The 18,985-nt window shown below is 50.0% G+C and overlaps 2 protein-coding genes across 3 annotated transcripts; one reads left to right on the top strand and one right to left on the bottom strand.

The window, feature by feature from the left end:
• Positions 1 to 5,458: 5,458 nt before the first annotated feature.
• On the bottom strand, positions 5,459 to 17,706 carry INTS11 (integrator complex subunit 11). 2 transcript variants are annotated; one of them, XM_086764443.1, is made up of 18 exons: positions 17,636 to 17,706; positions 16,889 to 17,070; positions 15,868 to 15,965; positions 15,079 to 15,152; positions 14,628 to 14,856; positions 14,397 to 14,495; positions 14,264 to 14,298; positions 13,446 to 13,584; positions 12,572 to 12,636; positions 11,761 to 11,950; positions 11,035 to 11,118; positions 10,514 to 10,603; positions 9,798 to 9,960; positions 8,883 to 8,990; positions 8,227 to 8,288; positions 7,222 to 7,364; positions 6,408 to 6,537; positions 5,459 to 5,622 (listed from the first exon to the last, which is right to left on the bottom strand). In XM_086764443.1, exons 2-18 carry the CDS (start codon positions 16,914 to 16,916, stop codon positions 5,557 to 5,559), a joined length of 1,803 nt encoding a protein of 600 aa, XP_086620569.1. In that variant the 5' UTR covers positions 16,917 to 17,070; positions 17,636 to 17,706; the 3' UTR covers positions 5,459 to 5,556. The 2 variants fall into 2 exon arrangements, with proteins under 2 accessions (XP_086620569.1, XP_086620570.1); XM_086764444.1 differs by lacking the exon at positions 17,636 to 17,706 and adding an exon at positions 17,454 to 17,523.
• Positions 17,528 to 18,540, top strand: CPTP (ceramide-1-phosphate transfer protein). The gene is made up of 2 exons (XM_086764445.1): positions 17,528 to 17,661; positions 17,753 to 18,540. Exons 1-2 carry the CDS (start codon positions 17,549 to 17,551, stop codon positions 18,273 to 18,275), a joined length of 636 nt encoding a protein of 211 aa, XP_086620571.1. The 5' UTR covers positions 17,528 to 17,548; the 3' UTR covers positions 18,276 to 18,540.
• The last annotated feature ends 445 nt before the right edge of the window (positions 18,541 to 18,985 follow it).

Here is an 18,985-nt window from a genome sequence, read left to right as displayed (position 1 = left end):
ATGATTCCAAGTCCTTTGCTAGCTGATTCCCCAAAATTGTGGGGCTATTTTTAAAACCCTGCGGCAACACCGTCCATGTGAGCCGGGTCTTTCGACCACTTTTGGGATTTTCCCATTCGAAAGCAAAAATTTTCTGGCTGGCTTCATGGAGAGGGAGGCAAAAGAAAGCATCTTTTAAATCTAGGACCGTAAACCAAGCTAAATCAGGTTTTAGCATGGTTAATAGGGTATAGGGGTTAGCTACCACAGGTCCTCTGTTATTTTGTTGATGGCTCTTAAGTCTTGAACTATCCTATAGGACCCATCAGGTTTCTTAACTGGAAGTACAGGTGTATTGAATTCTGACTCACATTCTTTTAGTAGTCTTAGTTCTATGAACCGCTCTATGACAGGACAAATTCCTTCCCTATCTTCCCTTTTCAGTGGGTATTGTTTGATCCTTACGGCACTCTGTCCCTCCTTTAGTTTTACTATTATTGGTGGTGCATTCTTTGCTCGTCCCGGTGTATCGGTTGCCCAGACTCCGGGATATACTTGGTCAACAATTCTTGCACCAATTTCTCCTGTTGCAGGGGTACTGACCAAGGATAGACTCATAATTTGAACGTATTGGTGATCATTTACCTCCAGAGTAACTTCCCCTTGCTTAAATTTGATTGTTGCTTCTAGTTGTTCTAATAAATCCCTACCAAGAAGGGCCTTTGGAGAATTTGGCATATACAGAAATGTATGGATCCCCACTTGCTTCCCCAATTTGTATTTTAAGGGTCTGCAAAAGTAAGCCTCTTCAGTCTGGCCTGTCGCACCTTTCACTGTAATATAATCCTTTTCCAGAGGCATCAAAGCTTGATTCAGAACAGAATAAGTCACTCCCGTGTCGACTAAAAATTTGATTTCTTTTTGTTCTTCCCCTAACTTTATTTTTCTAAGAGGGCGGCTAGTCAATTTTCTTCATCCACGTGAGCTACCGTTTTCCCTTGATTGTTGCGCCATCTAGCGTTCCTTTGGCGCTCAGGGCACTTGTTCTTCCAGTCTCCGGTCTTTTTCTATAGCGCACATTGATTCCTACCCAGAGGGGTCAGCCCACGCATTGGTTTAACTGCCAGCGTGCTAGCTGTGTAGGACAGTGAAGAGGCTGACGCGTGTGTGTCCGTAGAGCTGCTAGAAAGCGTACGTGAAGAGCAGGAAGGGCTTTCAGAGCAGCCGGTTCTCGTCTTGCACAGTCGCCACACATCCGCACTTTTAGTGCCTCAGAACCCCGGACAGCTTGCAAAACACGGCTGTAACTGTCCCAGCGCAAGCTGTTCAGGAAAGCACAGAAACGCGATGTTCGCGTGCTTTTAGCGCTGCTCGCAAGAAGCCTCCGGAGCAGGCACTTCTCGTGCAGCAACAACCGTGCCTGCTACGATCTTTCCTAGCCTCTTTTCCTCCGGGCAGCCGGCTGTCCATCTGTCTTTCCCTGATTGTCCCTGTCCGTCCTTCCCAGGCTGTCTGTCTGTCCCTGCCTGGCTGTCCATCTGTCCCTGGCTGTCCGTCTGTCTGTCCATCCCTGGCTGTCTGGCTGTCCATCCCTGTCCGTCCGTCCCTAGTTGTCCGTCTGTCCCTGTCCATCTGTCTGTCCGTCCCTGGCTGGCTGTCCGTCCGTCCCTGCCCGTCTGTCTGTCCATCCATTCCCTGTCCGTCCATCCCTGTCCGTCTGTCTGTCCCTGGCTGTCTGTCCATCCATTCCCTCTCTGTCTGTCCGTCCATCCGTCCCTGTCTGTCCGTCCGTCTGTCCCTGTCCGTCCATCTGTCCCTGGCTGGCTGTCCGTCCAGCCCTGGTTGTCCGTCTGTCCCTGTCCTTCCCTGGGTGGCTGTCTGTCCATCCCTGCACATCTGTCTGTCCGTCCATCCCTGTCTGTCTGTCCGTCTGTCCAGCCCTGGTTGTCCGTCTGTCCCTGTCCGTCTGTCTGTCCTTCCCTGGGTGGCTGTCTGTCGGTCCCTGCCTGTCCGTCTGTCCGTCCATCCATTCCCTGTCTGTCCGTCCATCCCTGTCTGTCCGTCTGTCTGTCCCTGGCTGGCTGTCCGTCTGTCCCTGTCCGTCTGTCTGTCCTTCCCTGGCTGGCTGTCTGTCCGTCCCTGCCCGTCCGTCTGTGTGTCCATCCATTCCCTGTCTGTCTGGCCGTCCCTGTCTGTCCGTCTGTCTGTCCCTGGCTGGCTGTCCATCCGTCCAGCCCTGGCTGTCTGTCTGTCCGTCCCTGCCCGTCCGTTTGTCCATCCATTCCCTGTCTGTCCGTCTGTCTGTCCCTGGCTGGGTGTCCGTCTGTCCAGCCCTGGTTGTCCATCTGTCCCTGTCCGTCTGTCTGTCCCTGGCTGTCTGTCTGTCCCTGCCCGTCCGTCTGTCTGTCTGTCCCTGGCTGGCTGGCTGTCCGTCCAGCCCTGGTTGTCCGTCTGTCCTTCCCTGGCTGGCTGTCTGTCTGTCCCTGCCCGTCCGTCTGTCCATCCATTACCTGTCTGTCCATCTGTCTGTCCCTGGTTGTCCCTGTCCGTCCTTCCCAGGCTGTCTGTCTGTCCGGCTGTCCGGCTGTCCATCCGTCCCTGCCCGTCCGTCTGTCCCTGGCTGGCTGTCCATCTGTCCCTGTCCGTCCTTCCCAGGCTGTCTGGCTGTCCGTCTGTCCAGCCCTGGTTGTCCGTCTGTCCCTGTCCGTCTGTCTGTCCTTCCCTGGCTGGCTGTCCGTCCCTGTCTGTCCTTCCCAGGCTGTCTGTCTGTCCGTCCATCCATCCCTGTCTGTCTGTCCCTGTCCGTCTGTCTGTCCCTGTCCGTCTGTCTGTCCTTCCCTGGCTGGCTGTCCGTCCCTGCCCGTCCGTCTGTCTGTCCTTCCCTGGCTGTCTGTCTGTCCCTGGCTGGCTGTCTGTCCGTCCAGCCCTGGTTGTCCGTCTGTCCTTCCCTGGCTGGCTGTCCCTGTCCGTCTGTCCCTGGCTGGCTGTCCATCCATTCCCTGTCCGTCTGTCTGTCCTTCCCTGGCTGGCTGTCTGTCCGTCCCTGCCCATCCGTCTGTCTGTCCATCCATTCCCTGTCTGTCCGTCCGTCCAGCCCTGGTTGTCTGTCTGTCCTTCTCTGTCTGTCCCTCTCTCTGTCCCTGTCCGTCTGGCTGGCTGTCCGACTGTCCGTCCCTGGTTGTCTGTCCGTCGGTCCTTCCCTGGCTGTCTGTCTGTCCCTGCGCGTCTGTCTGTCCATCCATTCCCTGTCCGTCCATCCCTGTCTGTCTGTCCCTGTCCATCTGTCTGTCCCTGGCTGGCTGTCCGTCCGTCCCTGCCCATCCGTCTGTCTATCCATCCATTCCCTGTCTGTCTGTCCCTCTCCGTCTGTCCATCCCTCTGCATCTGTCCCTGGCTGTCCGTCTGTCTTTCCCTGATTGTCCCTGTCCGTCCTTCCCAGGCTGTCTGTCTGTCCCTGCCTGGCTGTCCGTCTGTCTGTCCATCCCTGGCTGGCTGGCTGTCCATCCCTGTCCGTCCGTCCCTAGTTGTCCGTCTGTCCATCTGTCTGTCCGTCCCTGGCTGGCTGTCCGTCCGTCCCTGCCCGTCTGTCTGTCCATCCATTCCCTGTCCGTCCATCCCTGTCCGTCTGTCTGTCCCTGGCTGTCTGTCCCTCCATTCCCTCTCTGTCTGTCCGTCCATCCGTCCCTGTCTGCCCGTCCATCCCTGGCTGGCTGTCCGTCCAGCCCTGGTTGTCCGTCTGTCCCTGTCCTTCCCTGGGTGGCTGTCTGTCCATCCCTGCACATCTGTCTGCCTGTCCATCCATTCCCTGTCTGTCCGTCCATCCCTGTCTGTCTGTCCCTGTCCGTCTGGTCTGTCCGTCCCTGCCCGTCCGTCTGTCTGTCCATCCATTCCCTGTCTGTCTGTCCCTGGCTGGCTGTTGGTCCGTCCCTGTCTGTCCGTCTGTCTGTCCCTGGCTGGCTGTCCGTCTGTCTGTCCTTCCCTGGCTGTCTGTCTGTCCGTCCCTGCCCGTCCGTTTGTCCATCCATTCCCTGGCTGTCCGTCTGTCCAGCCCTGGTTGTCCGTCTGTCCCTGGCTGGCTGTCTGTCCGTCCAGCCCTGGTTGTCCGTCTGTCCCTGTCCGCCTGTCTGTCCTTCCCTGGCTGGCTGTCCGTCCCTGTCTGTCCGTCTGTCTGTCCCTGTCCGTCCTTCCCAGGCTGGCTGGCTGTCCGTCCGTCCATCCCTGTCTGTCTGTCCCTGTCTGTCTGTCTGTCCCTGCCCGCCCGCCCGTCTGTCTGTCCCTGGCTGGCTGTCTGTCCATCCAGCCCTGGTTGTCCGTCTGTCCTTCCCTGGCTGGCTGTCCCTGTCCGTCTGTCCCTGGCTGGCTGTCTGTCCGTCCCTGCCTGTCCGTCTGTCCATCCATTCCCTGTCTGTCCGTCTGTCTGTCCCTGGTTGTCCCTGTCCGTCCTTCCCAGGCTGTCCGTCTGTCCATCCGTCCCTGCCCGTCCGTCTGTCCCTGTCCGTCTGTCTGTCCGTCCCTGCCCGTCCGTCTGTCCATCCATTCCCTGTCTGTCTGTCTGTCCCTGTCCGTCCTTCCCAGGCTGTCTGGCTGTCCGTCTGTCCATCCCTGTCCGTCTGTCTGTCCCTGGCTGTCTGTCTGTCCGTCCCTGCCCGTCCGTCTGCCCGTCCTTCCCTGGCTGTCTGTCTGTCCCTGGCTGGCTGTCTGTCCGTCCAGCCCTGGTTGTCCGTCTGTCCTTCCCTGGCTGGCTGTCCGTCTGTCCCTGTCCGTCTGTCTGTCCTTCCCTGGCTGGCTGTCTGTCCGTCCCTGCCCATCCGTCTGTCTGTCCATCCATTGTCTGTCTGTCCCTGGCTGGCTGTCTGTCCGGCCGGCCCTGGTTGTCCGTCTGTCTGTCCCTGTCCATCTGTCTGTCCTTCCCTAGCTAGCTGTCTGACCATCCCTGTCTGTCCGTCTCTGTCTATCTATCTGTCCCTGTCAGTCTGTCTGTCCTTCTCTGTCTGTCCATCCCTGCCCATTTGTCCCTGGCTGTCCATCCCTGTCCGTGTATTTTGCATGTTACTGGTGAGGCTTTAAGGCTCCCTGTTGTGAGCCCCTGGGCCTGTGCTTATCTCCCCTCTTTGGCACCGTGCGGGGCTGCTCCTCCGTTCCTGCGCCTGTGCACAGCTGCTCTGTCCCACGCACCGCGTCCGGGAACGAGCTCAGCGCAGGAGCGCGGGCTCAGTGCACGGCTCTGGCTTCCGCTTATTTTTGGGAACAAACTCTAACGCCTCGATACCGTCCAGACAGTTACTCTGTGTGAAACAGGCCTGTGGAGGGTGCAAGGGCCAGGAGCTGTGGGAGGAGACTATCGCAGAGTCTCCTCTACCTTCCTGTGCAAGCAGCTCAGCGGTTTTTCCTCGGGCTGTAACGCCTCCGCGGGCAGGGTCCAACGGGAGAAGATGGCAGTGCTGCTAAATGATTGATACACGGTCACTGCAGCATTGGAGAAACACTCTAATTCCTTTATTAAAACAGAACTAGAAGGAAATATCAACAATGTAAACAAAATAAAATCGCCATCTCTTTGAAACACCATGCTGTGGCTCACGCTGTACCCTGTGGCAGTCCTTTTTTCAAAAGTGAGGTGAGATAGCTGCCCAGCTCTTCATCCTACAGAGAATAAAAAGAAACAGGTTGAAAGCAATCTTCCACTTGGCTTTCTCATTTGGGGCAATCAGTTTGACTCTGGTACCTGGAAACAAACTGAAATAATTATGTGACCCAGCAACAATCTTGTTAGCAGTGTTCAAAAATGGAAAATCCCATCAGCACAATTCTTTCAAAATACCAGTGTAAACTGGCATTTGTCGAAGTAGGTGTGTCAGGAGCTGAGGTGTTTCGTTTGAGGAAAATTACCATTTTTCTTGAAAGAAAGAATAAAGAACTATTGGTTTTGGCTTTTTTTGCTTTGTGCTCAAGAAGGCAGTTCCTTGCTGTGAAGAAAGCATTAAAAAAACACAGCCACAGGAAGTGTCCTTTGGAAAGGAAACCACAGTGACTGTGTCTGCTCTTACACAGTTCGGTGTTTGCCACCTTGCTGGTTGAAGTTTTACACCTGAGAAATGCAATACAGAACACCTCCACACTCTGTACTATCCAGGTTCTAAACTCCTGCAATACAATCTCCTCAAAACACAAGCAGAACTGTAATTAATTGCAATTCCAGTAAGTGTAATTACTCCAGATCACTTGTCTTGAGTTGAGGGGGCCCAGAGAAAACGGACTCAGAACAGCTCCTGTAAAATGATTTGTGCTAAACCTAAAATGGTAAAGACAATGCTGGTGACACCTCATCTTCCTCCAGTCAAACCAGTTCACAACCAGCAGCAGCCCAATTGCGGGGCAGTTTTGGAGTGTAAGGAGCTAAGGAGAAGTCCGTTTTCAAGCATTCCCACCTGGTAAGTCCAGGATACGAGCAGAACTTTGGTTCCTTGATCCTCTGAGTGCGCTGTGGCTTGGATCAGAATGGACTCCACTGTGATGGAGCCGTCAGGGAGATGCTGCACCGAGTAATCTTTCAGGACCCTGGCAAGAAAGAAGACAGGCGATTTATTTGTGCTGGGACGTGTGTACAAGCTGAAGGGTGGGTCACCCCCAACACCAGCACGCTGTTACTGCTCTTAGCTGCGTCTGAGCCAGCACCCACGGCCCACGGCAGGGAGAATGTAGGTAAGTCATAGATTGCTTATTTCAGTGCTTATATTGATCACGTGGGATTTCCTACAGAATTTATTTCTGGCTTTCATGATGGCTGCAGCTCCACTCTATTTATTCCTCTAAGCAAAGGACTACTTGCAAAATCAACCAGATGCCTAGAGGAAGAAACCAGCTTTTAAGGTTCATTTGCTGCTGGCTTTTGAATACTTTAAGGGGTGCCTTGACGCTACGGTTGATGGTCGCAGTCCAACAATTGTACTAACATCAGCTAGAAGCAGCAGTGACAGCAACAAACCACCAGGAACAACACTGCAGTAGGGCAGACACGAGCTGCTACCGCAGCGTAACTGCTGCTCTGGTTACGTTAACTACGTGGGCTGAATCTAGAGCAGTTCTGTCTTCTGTGCTGCAGAGAATTTTTCTTTTACTAACTCTGGGGCTGGCCCAGAAGGGCAGAAAGGAGGAGGCGCTTGTACTACCTATGTTAAGAATTACAGGCTTAAGTCTATCCGTAAAGGGGAAAACAGCAAACACAGCTAAGCACGGACTCGCCCTTTGAGATGGTTGTAGACGCGCAGCACCGTCTCGTGTTCTTTCCGAGGATCCTGAATGTGGACACGGCAGGTGAACCGCAACTGATGTTCTGCAAGGCCCAGCTCCTTCAGCGCCTGCTCAGGAGAAACCAGACGGAAGCTCTGCAGAGAAAAAGGACAAATTCATTATAAGCTATTTCTTTGCACTTTCTGAAGTTTTATTCCTCCTCTGTGGTCAGCTGCAAAAGCCCAGCAGATAAAAATCATTCCCATTCAAACTCTGAAATGTCTCAGCACTTTTCAGTTACTACTGCCAGCAGTAACAGCCAGCCATGAGTGTGTGATGGACAGCAAAGCTGGAGGGGAAACAATGACAAAATGTCCACCTATGTAATAATACCAGTTCTTTATTTCCCAAAATTAAAGATGCTCTCTGAATGGAAGTCGGTTTCGATCTGTTTAAATACAAACATGAGGTTCCAGAGTAAGAACTCCCTTGGCACCTTTCCATCCTTGTCCAACAAACTGAGGTCTACCAACAGGTTGCTTCTTGATTCTTTTGATTTTTACGGGCACAGTGAATCAGAAACATCTTGGATTCACAGGCTGAAAACCACAGCCGCCTCAGAATCGCTGTAGCTGCACTCAGTAAGTTGCAGGGGGCCAAGGCAAAAACCTACAAAAGACTTCAAACAGAAGCAGCTCTTCAAATTTATCCGTTTCCTGAGACTCCATCCATCAACATTCATGAGACTGATCGGTAGAAATTCCACCACCACTCCACCCTGCTTGTGAATAGCAAGATACTAATTCCGAGTTGTGGGACTAGCGAAGGGCTATCAGTCATGACAACTGACAAGCTGAAGAGTCTGCCTTGCAGATTAATCTTCCCAGGTACGCCGTTACTGGGCTCCTGCCAAAAACCAGGACTGCCTCCCTTTATTTTAGTTCTTGTTCGCCCAGACCTCATTTACAAATGGTGACAACACACTTGAGCAGAAGACAAAAGAACTTCTGTACTTACGTTATCCTTCATCATTAGTGTGCCGTGCATCAGCTTTGGCTTCTTGACATCTGGCGAGAGACCTAAAGCAAGGCCAAGGGAAGAGAAAGACAACGTGGTTAATGATAACGTGCTTACTTTTCACACAAGATGACTGCTACAGCACTTACTAGATTTGATTTCTGAATCCCTACTGAGGTTCAGAGATTTTGTATCTTTGTTCTGTCTGTTAAAGTACACGGTGCTTAAATCACTATCGGTGCTCTAGACACCTAAGAAACCCTGCATAGTAACAGAGAACATGCCTCACTTCCTGATTCGAGAGCTGTTAAGATTTTTTTTTTTGCCTTTGGTTTATAAAACAGTAATTCCAGCTTTCACACACTTGCTAGTAAAAGCATACATGGATTTCTGTTTTCGCAGTGAATGAGCAATGAGTAGCAAGCAAGGTAGCGTGTGTGTGTTTGTGTTTACTGAATGTACACTCACCGCGTAGCACCGCTTCACTTCGCAGGAAGCGCTCTCAGCCACTACGTGCTGCTAACACCTGCTGTACAGGAAGCGCTGCTGTAAGTCACCACTGCTACAAACGGCCCTGCGCTATTTCCACCTAATACCAGTTCTATACCAGAGCAGCAGAGCCCAAAAGATTAACTTACTGGTTGCAAATGGGTTACCTATTGCTGTCTCTCTCTTCAAGAGTCCCAGGGATATGTCGACCGGAATGCTGGGATTGGTGAATATCGTCGTGGTCTCCCCATTCGCGGGCATGTAGCAGCTGACATCTGCAACGCAAACAGCCGCGGTCAGCAGCTCCCACCCCGGATCGCCGCTTCACCCGCACGCAGCGCGCAGGCACCCCTGGAGCAGATGTGCTGGGATTCTGGCAGAAGCCCGCTGCAGCCGTTCAGGACAGGAAGCGAAGTTTAATAACAACCTGCTGAAACTTAATACCAGGGCTTTGAAAGCGGCTGAAAAGCAGAACTGCTCAGGCTTACGGCTAACAGCCGCACCAGAACAGAACAATCAGAACCCCACTGGCCAGCCCCTGTGAGCCCGGCTAGCCTTAACTCCTTGGGAGAGGTAAAAAGATAACAGACTGCCGCAAAACTGCCTGAACCCTCCTGTTGAAGACAAATTACGGCACAGAAATCCGCAGGCAGTCAGTAACCGTCCAATGTGAATTCTAGGCTTTCTCCACTCATCATTTAAGAGTCAGCTGTTTCCAAGGAATTTATTTTTTTTCCCCTGGAGCTCACTCCCCACAACAGAAGTTGCTGACTTACAGTTTCAGATGTACCCTGCCTGCCTCAGCATTTAAGAGTCTAAATTAATATAAATTTGGTAAGTGCTGAACTGTAACAATACAAACACATCAACTTTTACCTCAAGTCTGAATGGGCATGAAAATTAACCAGGTGTAACATGTCAAGATACATTACGGATACCAGTTTCCTGAGGGTGACTGGTCCTGTAAACTACATTAACTGCATTATGCCTGACTCTGTGCTGAGGTCCAGTGCATCGAGTATGTGAACTTTAACTCCTTCCTTCTACTGCCGTTCCCTCTTCGCTACCAACACTATACGTACGAAATTCCTGTTCTATTTTCTGCTTCAGAAACTCCATTTTCTTTGCTTCCCCGTGGACCAGGAGAACGTTTCGCGGCTCCGCCTGGCGAATCAGCTGCATGATTCCCTTGGCATCAGCGTGGGCACTGAAGGACATGTACTCCACCTGCATCTTCACTTCCAGCTGAGGGGAACAGAAAGCACAGGCTGTGTGAGTCAGGAATGGCTTTGGCTCAACGCAGCTTGTACGGCACACAGAAAGACCCAGACTCCTCTGTATTCAGTTTAAAGACGGAAGCAGAACACCTGAACAGGAAAATGAAGTTGGAGAGAGCGCCGCTTTGCAGTAGGTACTGAAGAGGATGCTGTACAGAACAGCTTTCAATAACTTACAGGATCAAACTGTCCAGTATCAGAGCACAGTACTTGTCACACATTTGCCAAAACCAAGCGATACTGAAGGGCAGCTGGTATCCATTTTAATATCTCCATCTGCCTAAAAACCTGTCATTTTTACCTGACTAACCGTGCCTACTTATTAAACATTATAAATACACCCCTGACAAAGTCTTAAGGCAGAAAGAGAGACACCAGTGCAAAAGGGGGGAAAAAAACCTAGTCCAACTCCAAATAAAATCTACTCGGGTATTTTTAATGTTGTACACAGTGTCTTAACTACCACCTCAAGTTCCAAAGAGCTCCCCCAGATGATTCTACCTCTTGAAAATAAAACTTACTATTTGCCTTCCTTCCATTTCCAGCTTGCGCTGTCCACTCAGAATCTTATGGCCTACAGTTCCCTGCACACAGTAGCCGGGCATGATGACCTGAGAAAGAAACCAGAGGAATCTACAGACTCTGCACGTGGACTGTGTGTAGCATAGCTACAGTTAAAATACACAAAAATAGCCACAAAAGCATAATGCTGACAAAAATCTGTGTTCTTCCCATCTTACGTATAAGAATTAATAGTAGTTACAAGTGTCTTCGAAGTAGCTTCCAATTAATGAAAACACTTTTGAAAATAAAATCTCCCACAGCCTCCTGAGACATGTACCTCCTCTGCTGGCCCTGTCACACATGGCAAAGAAAATTCAGAGCTTGAAAGAGCTCTGCCTGGGCTGGTTCACGAGAGGACTCATGTCACGTAGCCCGAGATGCTCAGGAAAAGCTTCCCCGCAACCTTTGTTCTTACGACTGTCTCAGTACCTCTATCGCAGTAACACAAAACATCGCTCAAGGAAACAGAGTTTCTTACCATGTTCTTTTCATTTCCTGCCCATTTCCTGAAGATCTGAAGGGACTGTCCTGCATGAAGCATACCAGGCGTTGCAAACACAACCTAAAAATCAAAAATGTCCCAAGAATCACCACGGAACACAGAGGTTTTCCCATTACTTATAATCTATAAATACCCTAGAACTGTGGAGAGCGCCCACTAACACATATTACAGCGCATTTGCTACATCAAAGCTCTAATGGGAATTTTCACTATTTTATTTTTCTTATGTTGTCTGATTTTCTCATAAGCTGAACTACTGTTTTAGGCAATTCCTGTGTCTGATAAAAACTTTGAATGGTTTTATAATGATACTGTCATGCTCGACAGATTCCTCTTTCAGCTGCTGATAAACCAGTCAGAAATAAAACCTGCAGGAAGAGACTGTGTTGTAAAGGAGCTGTCTCTTGATTTAAGTTAAAAGAATATACTGTAAAAATTATGGTGTGAACTAAGTCCAGAGTTATAGATTACAGAAACAGGGAATTTTTAAAATTTTCTTCAGGGCTTTTACCTTTAGTGAAATAAAGACAGAAATATCTTTAATAGTTACACAGATAAAAGCATTCAGATGGCCTGGCCACAAAAGAGTTTCAGATGGGATGCTGCTATTGATGGGGCAGAGGGTGCTTCGGGACAGAGTAGTACAAAACCAGCTCCCAGAACCTACCCATCCGCTCTACGACCTCGTTAATGCCCACTTACCATGGGCCCTGGATTGTCCGCAAAGGCCCGGTCAAAGGCTTTGATGTGCTTGAATTCAAACATGTTCCTCTGCACAAATGTTTTCCGAATTTTCTGATTAGTCCAGGTGATGAAGAGCTTGTAATAATGATTGGCCTTCTCCGTCAGTCCCGTGGAAAAATAAATTGGAGCCTTCAAGTTCATTCTTTCCCTGTAGAAAGAAGCATTCCAGAGACCTCTGAGCACCAAATTAGGATCCTGGCTATCCATGTGACAGTCCATGAACCTACGTAGTCTCCAAAGATTCTTTACTCTCACCGAGCTATTCAATCAGTGTTACGACAATACTACCCCACTATGCATTAACTTACTACAACGTGAAACTCAGGTCAATTCTCCTCACCCACTACAGACAACTTCCCTCCATTACAAACGTTAATCACAGTGCTACGGGAAATAATTAAAGGCAGTATCACTTGGTGTTAACAAAAACACTTCCACACAATGCTTATACGTAAGTTTAATATTTGTTCATCCTCCTCCACCCACAACAACAGTTTTACAATGTGGCACAGATGCAATCAAACGTTTTGGAGGACAGTTCTCTCTGTTTGGGGGAGCAGCGGAGAATGACTCCAGAAAAGAAAATTATTAGCTTACTGCTTAGTCAGGAGCAGTGGGAAATAAGTCATTCTGCAACTGCCAGCACGGGCTGAGATGCAGAGGAATATCTGTAGCAAACAAACATGAAAGAATCCTAGAAACCTGCCAGGACCACAACCCGAAGAGGACAGAAAGGACGTGGTACAGGCACAGAAGAGACTGCACTCACCAGAAAGTTTCCAATAAAATGCAAAGTTCCTGGGCACGTCCAAGGGCAAACACGGGGATAAGAACCTGCAATGGAGGTGTGGTTTACAGTCTGTGAAACACACGTGCATGGCACTGCAGCACTATCACTTCCGAACAAGTCCCTGAGCTCCCTCTTGCTTTCTGATACTCTGCTGACCTTTCCTTCCACAGGAATGTGGTGTTCTACAGCTCTGGAATGAAAGGCGCTGGTATCTGACAAGCACCTATCCACGCGGCTAAGACCTCAGCTCGTACACACTGAGAGAAGTCTCTGGCTTGTCAATATGTTCAGTTCTGCTCTCTTCTGAATAATACGAAAACAAGGCCACGAAGATGATCAGGGGGCTGGAGCACCTCTCCTGTGAGGCCGGGCTGAGAGAGCTGGGGCTGTTCAGCCTGGAGAAGAGGAGGCTCCGGGGAGACCTGATAGCGGTCTTCCAGTGCCCAAAGGGGGCTGCAGGAAAGGTGGGGGGAGGCTGTTCAGTAGGGCCTGCTGCAACAGGACAAGGGGTGATGGTTTCAAAATAGAGAGAGGTAGATTTAGACTGGATATTAGGAAAAAATTTTTTTATCATGAGGGTGGTAGAACACTGGAACAGGCTGCCCAGAGAGGCGGTGGATGCCCCATCCCTTACTGTCTCATGAACTCATAGTTTGGCTTTCTTCTTGGCACAGTTTGAGTGTTTAATATTCTCTCTTTCAAAGTACAGATGGAGAAATATAAAAATGCCTCCAGTTTGAGGCAGTGGTCATGCACAGGTGCCCAAGTTAAATAATAGTTACAAAGCACTACAGAGCCAACAAGAGCTTCACAGAGGTAAGAACACATCACTTGAACTGTCAAAACGTCGTACCTTCCCTCCTCTTTCTACAGTCTCATGAACCTTCTTCAAGAAGTCTCTTTCTCTGCAGCGTTTGGAATCTCTGATAGTTGTGGCATAGGTGGATTCAGTTATTAATAAATCTGGGCGACACTTATCAATCCAGGCAGCACTGAAACAGAAGGAATTTAAAAAAAAAACCCACACAATCAAATTAAGAGATGGTATCTGGTGTTTCTGATCTGCAGGTCTCAAAGATGGGTGGAGAACGTCACTGTCTCCATTTGCAGACAGGAAAACAGGTACACGGACGTGCACCGGCTTGCCCAAGGTCACCAGGACCCCTCTCTTTGCAAGCCATGTTTTCTTTAAATTAACCCAGCTCAGAATAGAGACTACCCATTTTGAAAGCAATTCTTCTCCAGTCTACGACTTGTTTTAAATGCATTAAAATATTATTCTAAATAGCACAAATATTACAAGTCTCTCATATATGCCAGTAAAAGTAAAATGAACATTGAAGTCTGTGCCTGGCACTCTCTTAGAAAGTAAATACATTTAGGAGATACCATGACAGTAAAATATTTCAAATGTCTACACTCAATTATTACACATCCTTAAAAATAGATTAATACGAGTATTCAGAAGACAATTATATTAAAGTCTATCTGGAAGAATCAATGTGAATCTGTTCATTCTCACAACTCAAAACTGAATTTATCTTCCCAGCAAAGACACCATTAAATGTTCCAGCCTGCTAATGAAGAATCAGTGCTGATAAGCCCCTCGTATTAACAGAAGCTTCCTGTCAGAAATATATACAGCTCAAAGAAACTCAGCTTCCCACTTACCCTAAATGTCTGTCTGGTGTCATGTTGTAATCACCCTAATGGAAGAAGAGAAGTCCGTTAATGTTCCCAAGGTAACGGGAGAGGCCATTGAAAGGTGCTGTCGGTATCTCTGAACATCGCTGTCCGTACTTACAGTGTACACAACTGACTCGCAGCCAACCTTAATCTGGAACATGGCTGCTCCTAGCACGTGGCCCGCGTAGTATGCCTTGATCTCCAGCTCCTCGTCCACCTGCACGAACAGGCAGACACTGCAGTAGTGCAAACATTTAAAAAAAAAAAAAAAAAAACAAACCAAAATTGCTCTCCCTTCTACATCGATCCAGTTGTTGTGATCCAAAAGTACGCAGAAATGATCACTTACCTGAACTGTCTGGTGAAGATGCACAGCAACCACTTTTTTCATGCAGTCTTTAATCATTTGGGACGTGAAGAAGTTTGTTTCCCCTTTCTTATCTACAGTTATTTTCCTGTAGTCCTCCAAGAGGATGGGACAGATGGCCTTGGTAGGATGCGTCATGTAAATGGGCCCGTCGTAACCCACCATTTCACTGAAATACGGTAAAGCTCCACAGTGGTCCAGGTGAAAGTGGCTGCAAAGGAGAAAGTGACACAAAGGAGAACGGAGATGCTGCACAGGAATTCAGCTTGCCTGCTTCTCAGATCTTGCTTCAGATTTTTAAAGCACTGCGTGACACAGAGGAACGAGCCAAAATATGAAGGACGGACTTAGAACGCGTTTGGGTTGCTAGGGGCAGGACACAAAGCGTTCCTGTTTCCCGTTTGAGCTCTGACAAGGAAGGAAGCTTCCTCACCTGATGATGACGCAGTCTAGAAAGTCAGTCAGCCTGCCATTCTGAGTGATGTAAGAGAAGTCAGGAAAGCGCCTCTGCAAAGATGTGAAAAAACAGTTACGAAATAAAGCCAGTTAATGCTGCGTTACTGATCCAACAAAACAACGGTGTGAACCACCCAAAACACTGGAAACACGCTGCAATCCACCAGAATTTACGTGCAGAAAGTGTCAAAAAGGATGGGAGGGCTGCCAGAGGACAGGCAGGGAAACTGACCTTGTGAATAAATAAGTGACAGCCAAGTTTATCTTCAAAGTAAAACAGGTGACCAAAGTGCTTTAGCTTACCCACAGGCATTAAGGCAGAAAGCCTCAAAACCTTTTCTGTAACTGCACATTTGCTCTCTGTCACGCTTTAACTCTATCTCACAGAATATTTTTGCTACTATTCCTTTCCTACTAGTATCAGGTGACCAAACAGCAGGAGCATTTCCTAGTTCTCTCTCTCTAAAGCATCAGGGGTGTGTGGTGTGGACCCCACAAGTAATTAACTGCCCAAACCCAAGCATCATGTCAAGAGCAGCCTAGCTAACGATGGGATTAATGCTTTAAAGCATAGAAGATACTTGTCCGTGCGAAATACAAAAAGGCCAAAACCACCAGGAATGGAGCATTCACAGCTTGGTTAATAATCATTTGGAGTCCACAACCCAGGGGAAAGATCGGCCAGCTGGATGGCGGCACTACCATCAAGGCAGGTGCACCTTGAAGGTGCCTCTACACAACAGCTGGGCTTCTCCACTGTACTCACGTCATCGTTGTAGCCCATGTGCATCCCGCAGTCAAGCATTACGTTTTTCCCGGCAATAGACACCAGGATACAGCTGCGCCCCACATCCTGGCCAGCTCCTGGACCCAAGCAAAAGAAAGACAAGTAAGACATCTCTGGGAATATTTACAATCACTTCAAGAGAAAAGCATTTAAAGGTCCACATAAACTTTCTTCAACAGCCCTAGCCCTCTTCTGATGCAGGAAAAGGCTCCATCCTTTCTTCCGAGCAGGGAGATCTGCTAGAGGGTAAGGAAATGTGAACCGACCCGCTCCCTGAGCTCACGAGAGGAACTTCCAGCAGCAGCTGCAAAACTGCAGTAAACGTCGCACTGCGTCCAAACCCATAAGCAGTTCAGATGTAGGGCACGTTTATTCTCTGCCCGCTACTGTGCAATCGCAGCTGCACAGTTTCAGTTAAGAGCGAAAAAAAAAAAATCTCTTATCTGGGAAGGATCAGCATGAAACTCAAAAATTCCCAGGGCTCAGTGAAAGCACAGGCCTTCGTTAAGCTCTAGTTAAGTGCATTCCGAAACAGAAACCTATCCATCAGGATAAAGCAGTTCTCCTGCTGAACGCACCCTCTGCCCTCTCAGTACATAAAACGTAACTCAAGAGTTTCTGTGCAACTCATAAAAAATTAAAAAGATAAAAATTTCCTTCTTGTGGCTCTCTAGCACTGTTAAGCAAAATAATACTCTACCTATACCATGCAACACTGCAGCACCTTTACCAGTACGCAATTATGACTCCTGTAACCAAAACTGAGCTGTCAGACTGTTTGAGTCTCACTCGCCCGAAGGACAACAGGAGGACGGGGGCACGCCGACAGGAACCGAGCTAGGACGCTGCGCAGCGGTAACGCACTGCAGCGCACCACCACGGGCAGCTTCTGCGGGGCGGAAGGGCGCGTCTGTCTCCAGCAGCCCGACACCTGTTACTCTGAATTCTAAATTCCAAACTTTTCCAGTGTTTCTATGGCAGGATTTCAGGTTGGACTTACCCAGGGGAGTGACTTTTATTTCAGGCATGTTAACGGACTCTAACTCTCAAACTGCACAGTAAATCATCTCAGAAACAGTCTGACAGGTGCCATAAAATGAAGAGAAGATCCAGCCATTTCTACAGCTGCCATTTCAAGTAGTTTTCAGGACGAGAAGACTTAAGCAGAGGCCCAGCTTCTTCCTAGAGGGAAGAAGGAAAACACGCGTCAGGGCACCGTGGAAATCCAGGCCTGTCTGGCTTCGATAACCCCTGTCGCAATTTGATAACCAGGAAACGCGGCCCAGTTTGCAGCGGGGACGGCAGGGAAAGGGCTCCTGCTCCACGGCGGGCGGGCGGTATTGATTTATTGATTTATTTATCCACCCCGCGCAGGATCCCAGCGCTGACCGGAAGCCCTGCCGCCCGCGCCACGGAAAACCCGCGAGAGGTGCAGGCAGGGCCCAGGCCCAGCGCTCCCGCCCGTCCCCGACCCCGGGCCGCTCCAGCAGCGAAGCCGGGCACCCCCCCACCCCGCGGGCACCCCCGCCGCCCCGCACCGGGCCCGGCCTCCCTCCCGCTCTCACCTCCGCACCGCGCCCGCTCCTCGGCGCCACCGCGCAGGCGTGAAGCGGCCGCCGCGCATTGGGCGGGCGCGGGGCGACGGCGGCGGCGCGGGGGCATGGCGGGCGCGTTCAGCCTGCGGGAGGTGCTGGCCGCCTTCCGGACGTGCGTGACGGAGCGGCGGGAGGTGCTGCTGGGCCCCTACCTGTGCGGCTGGCGGGGGCTCATCCGGTGAGTGCCCTCGGCGGCCGCGCCCCCCGGCACCCGGTTGCCGCCGGCTTAACGCGAGAAGCGTTGTCTCCCCCCCCCCCCCCCCGCGTAGGTTCCTGCACAGCCTGGGCGCCATCTTCTCCTTCGTCTCCAAGGACGCGGTGGCCAAGGTGCAGATCATGGAGGAGTACTGCCGCGGCGAGCAGCGGGAGAAGTACGTGTCGCTGCAGTCCATGGTGGAGTACGAGCTGGCCAACGGGCTGGTGGATATCCAGAAGCGATCGGGGCGACCGGACTCTGGCTGCCGCACCGTCCTGCGCCTGCACAGAGCCCTGCGCTGGCTGCAGCTCTTCCTGGAGGGGCTGAGAACCGGCCAGGAGGACTCCCGGACGTCTGTCATCTGCACGGACTCCTACAACGCTTCCCTGGCTAACTACCACCCCTGGGTCGTTCGTAAGGCTGCCACGGTGGCCTTCTGCACGCTGCCATCGCGGAACGCCTTCCTTGAAATCATGAACGTGGGCACGCCCGAGGAGGCCGTTGCTATGCTGGGTGAGGCCTTACCCTATATCTGCGACGTCTACGGCATCACCCAGGAGCTCTTTGCTCAGCATAAGCTGCTTGACCTTCCTTGACAGGAGGGGTGTTGAAGAGCCACACCAACCTTCTGACAGAAGTAAGAGGAACCAGGTGAAAACGGTGTGTTTTCACAGACACACAAGTGTCTGGTTCTCCGTCTGTCCTTTTCCAGTATGGAGCTGACAAGTTAGCAGAGCTATTCAGGATGCATCACTTTATACAAGGAAAATAATGTACCAATTTTTTAAATGTATATGTATATCTGTATGTGTGTGTGTAGAGCCTTGGCTCTACGGTAAGACCAAAAAAAACCAAACAGCACTATTAGTGTGCTTAAGGGATTTCTTTTTTGTTGCTGGATTCACCTTCAACTCTCCAGCTAGGCTGGGAGTGCGAGGGTTTGGTTTCTTTAAGCCAAACTCTGCAACGTCAGCTTCTGTGCGTTTACACCAACAGCCAGGACCTCGTGCTCTCCCTTGCTGCCTGACATAGGTACAGCTGGTATTTCATCTGTGTAGCGTATTTAATGCCTTAAACTATGTCAAGTAACGTGTGTCAAGTGAAAAAATGTTTTAGATCTCTTGGGAGTTTAATGCAGCAAGGGTTGTAGGACCACATGGGAAAATTACTTTTTCTCCCTTGTCACATTCATTCTCAACTATTCCTCTTGTGAGATAAACACTACTGTTGAAAATGAACTTGATTTCTGACATTAAAGAATCACACTTTTATAGCAAATCATTTTGTGCAAAGTATGCTTCAAGTA

The sequence above is a fragment of the Chlamydotis macqueenii genome, chromosome 21 (assembly GCF_036417535.1).
Source record: "Chlamydotis macqueenii isolate bChlMac1 chromosome 21, bChlMac1.mat, whole genome shotgun sequence".
Taxonomy (NCBI): domain Eukaryota; kingdom Metazoa; phylum Chordata; class Aves; order Otidiformes; family Otididae; genus Chlamydotis; species Chlamydotis macqueenii.
The sequence above is the reverse complement of the archived record's forward strand: the minus strand, read 5'-3'. Positions and strand labels throughout refer to the sequence as shown.